The sequence below is a fragment of the Chinchilla lanigera genome, unplaced genomic scaffold (genome assembly GCF_000276665.1).
Source record: "Chinchilla lanigera isolate Chin_1 unplaced genomic scaffold, ChiLan1.0 scaffold00021, whole genome shotgun sequence".
In the NCBI taxonomy this organism is placed as follows: domain Eukaryota; kingdom Metazoa; phylum Chordata; class Mammalia; order Rodentia; family Chinchillidae; genus Chinchilla; species Chinchilla lanigera.
Genome location: NW_004955422.1, coordinates 20,886,730 through 20,887,822, shown reverse-complemented (window position 1 = coordinate 20,887,822; position 1,093 = coordinate 20,886,730). Strand labels below are relative to the sequence as shown.

Below are 1,093 nucleotides of genomic sequence, written 5' to 3'. Positions count from 1 at the left end.
GCCAAGACACACCCCGAAGTCCTCTCCAGACCACCCGAGCCTGTCCAGACCACCCGAGGCTCGTCTGTCCAGAAGCCACATGCTCGCTGGAGGGCAAAGCCAGCACTCTAACCCGGGGACCTGTCTCCGCCCCGCCCCAGGCCCCCACGGCACCGCCTTCCTTCCCCCGGCGCGTCGGGCCGCGCGCCCCGCGCAGCCTCAGAGGGTGCGCGGCAGCCCGATATCAGCGAGCGCCAAGTCCCGCCCGAGCCACGTTCCCCGCCCCGCACGGTTGTGAGGAACCTAACTGCCCGCCCGCGGCGAAGGCAGGGCCGGGGGCGGTCGCGCAGGACGCCCCACAGCCAAGAGGGGCGCGGCGCCAGGCGGGAAGGCACCCCGCGAACGCCGCAGCCAGCGGACCTCAGCTTCAGACTCCGCGAACCAGGGGCGGGACGGCCCGCGCTGCGCACGGCAGCGATTTAAACCTATCATCGCAGAGCGTCAGTAACTCCCCGCCCAATTGAAATTTTTTTTTTGATCCTGAAGGCGGTTCCGTCATGGTGTCCCACAGCCCAATGAGAGTGGTGGAAATTTCCAGAAAGAACAGGACCAATGGGCGCGGCTAGCTCGGCCACGATTGGCGGATCAAGCATCCAGTCCATTTTGCAGAGGTTCGCTCCGCCCTCCGATCGTAGAGTCTTGTGTGGGCGGGGTTCATTTGGTATAACCCAATCCTGAAGTGCGGAACAGGTAGCGTTGACGAGATTACTCTCCTATAACCAATGAGAGAAAAGCGTATATGATGGGCTGGACCTAAAGCCAATGGAAGGGGACTACAGAGAACCTAGCCTAGAAGAGCTTGACCAGTTAGCAGGCGAGGAAGGGGCGGTACCCGAGGTCCCGGCAGCTTCTAGTAGGTTCCAGAAGGCGGCGCGTGCGGTTGTTAACGCGGAGCGGACGGGTTCGATTTAACGGGGTTCCCGGCCAGGCGATGGAGCAGGTGAAGGGGGAGGGGCGACGGAGGGCCCGGGCCGCCCGGGCGCCCTCCGTGCTAGGCCGCGGCGGAGGGGCGGGGTGGGCCTAGGTGGCGGAAGGCGAGGACGTGAGGGCCGCG

The 1,093-nt window shown here is 65.2% G+C and overlaps 1 protein-coding gene across 1 annotated transcript in view; it reads left to right on the top strand.

Moving 5' to 3' along the window:
* The first annotated feature begins 870 nt into the window (after window positions 1–870).
* The window catches only part of Stip1 (stress-induced phosphoprotein 1), a 15,032-nt gene continuing 14,809 nt past the window's right edge, over window positions 871–1,093 (top strand). Inside the window, exon 1 of the mRNA XM_005384644.2 lies at window positions 871–979. Coding sequence (XP_005384701.1) covers window positions 971–979 — 9 coding nt within the window. The 5' untranslated portion in view covers window positions 871–970. The remainder of the gene's footprint in view (window positions 980–1,093) is intronic.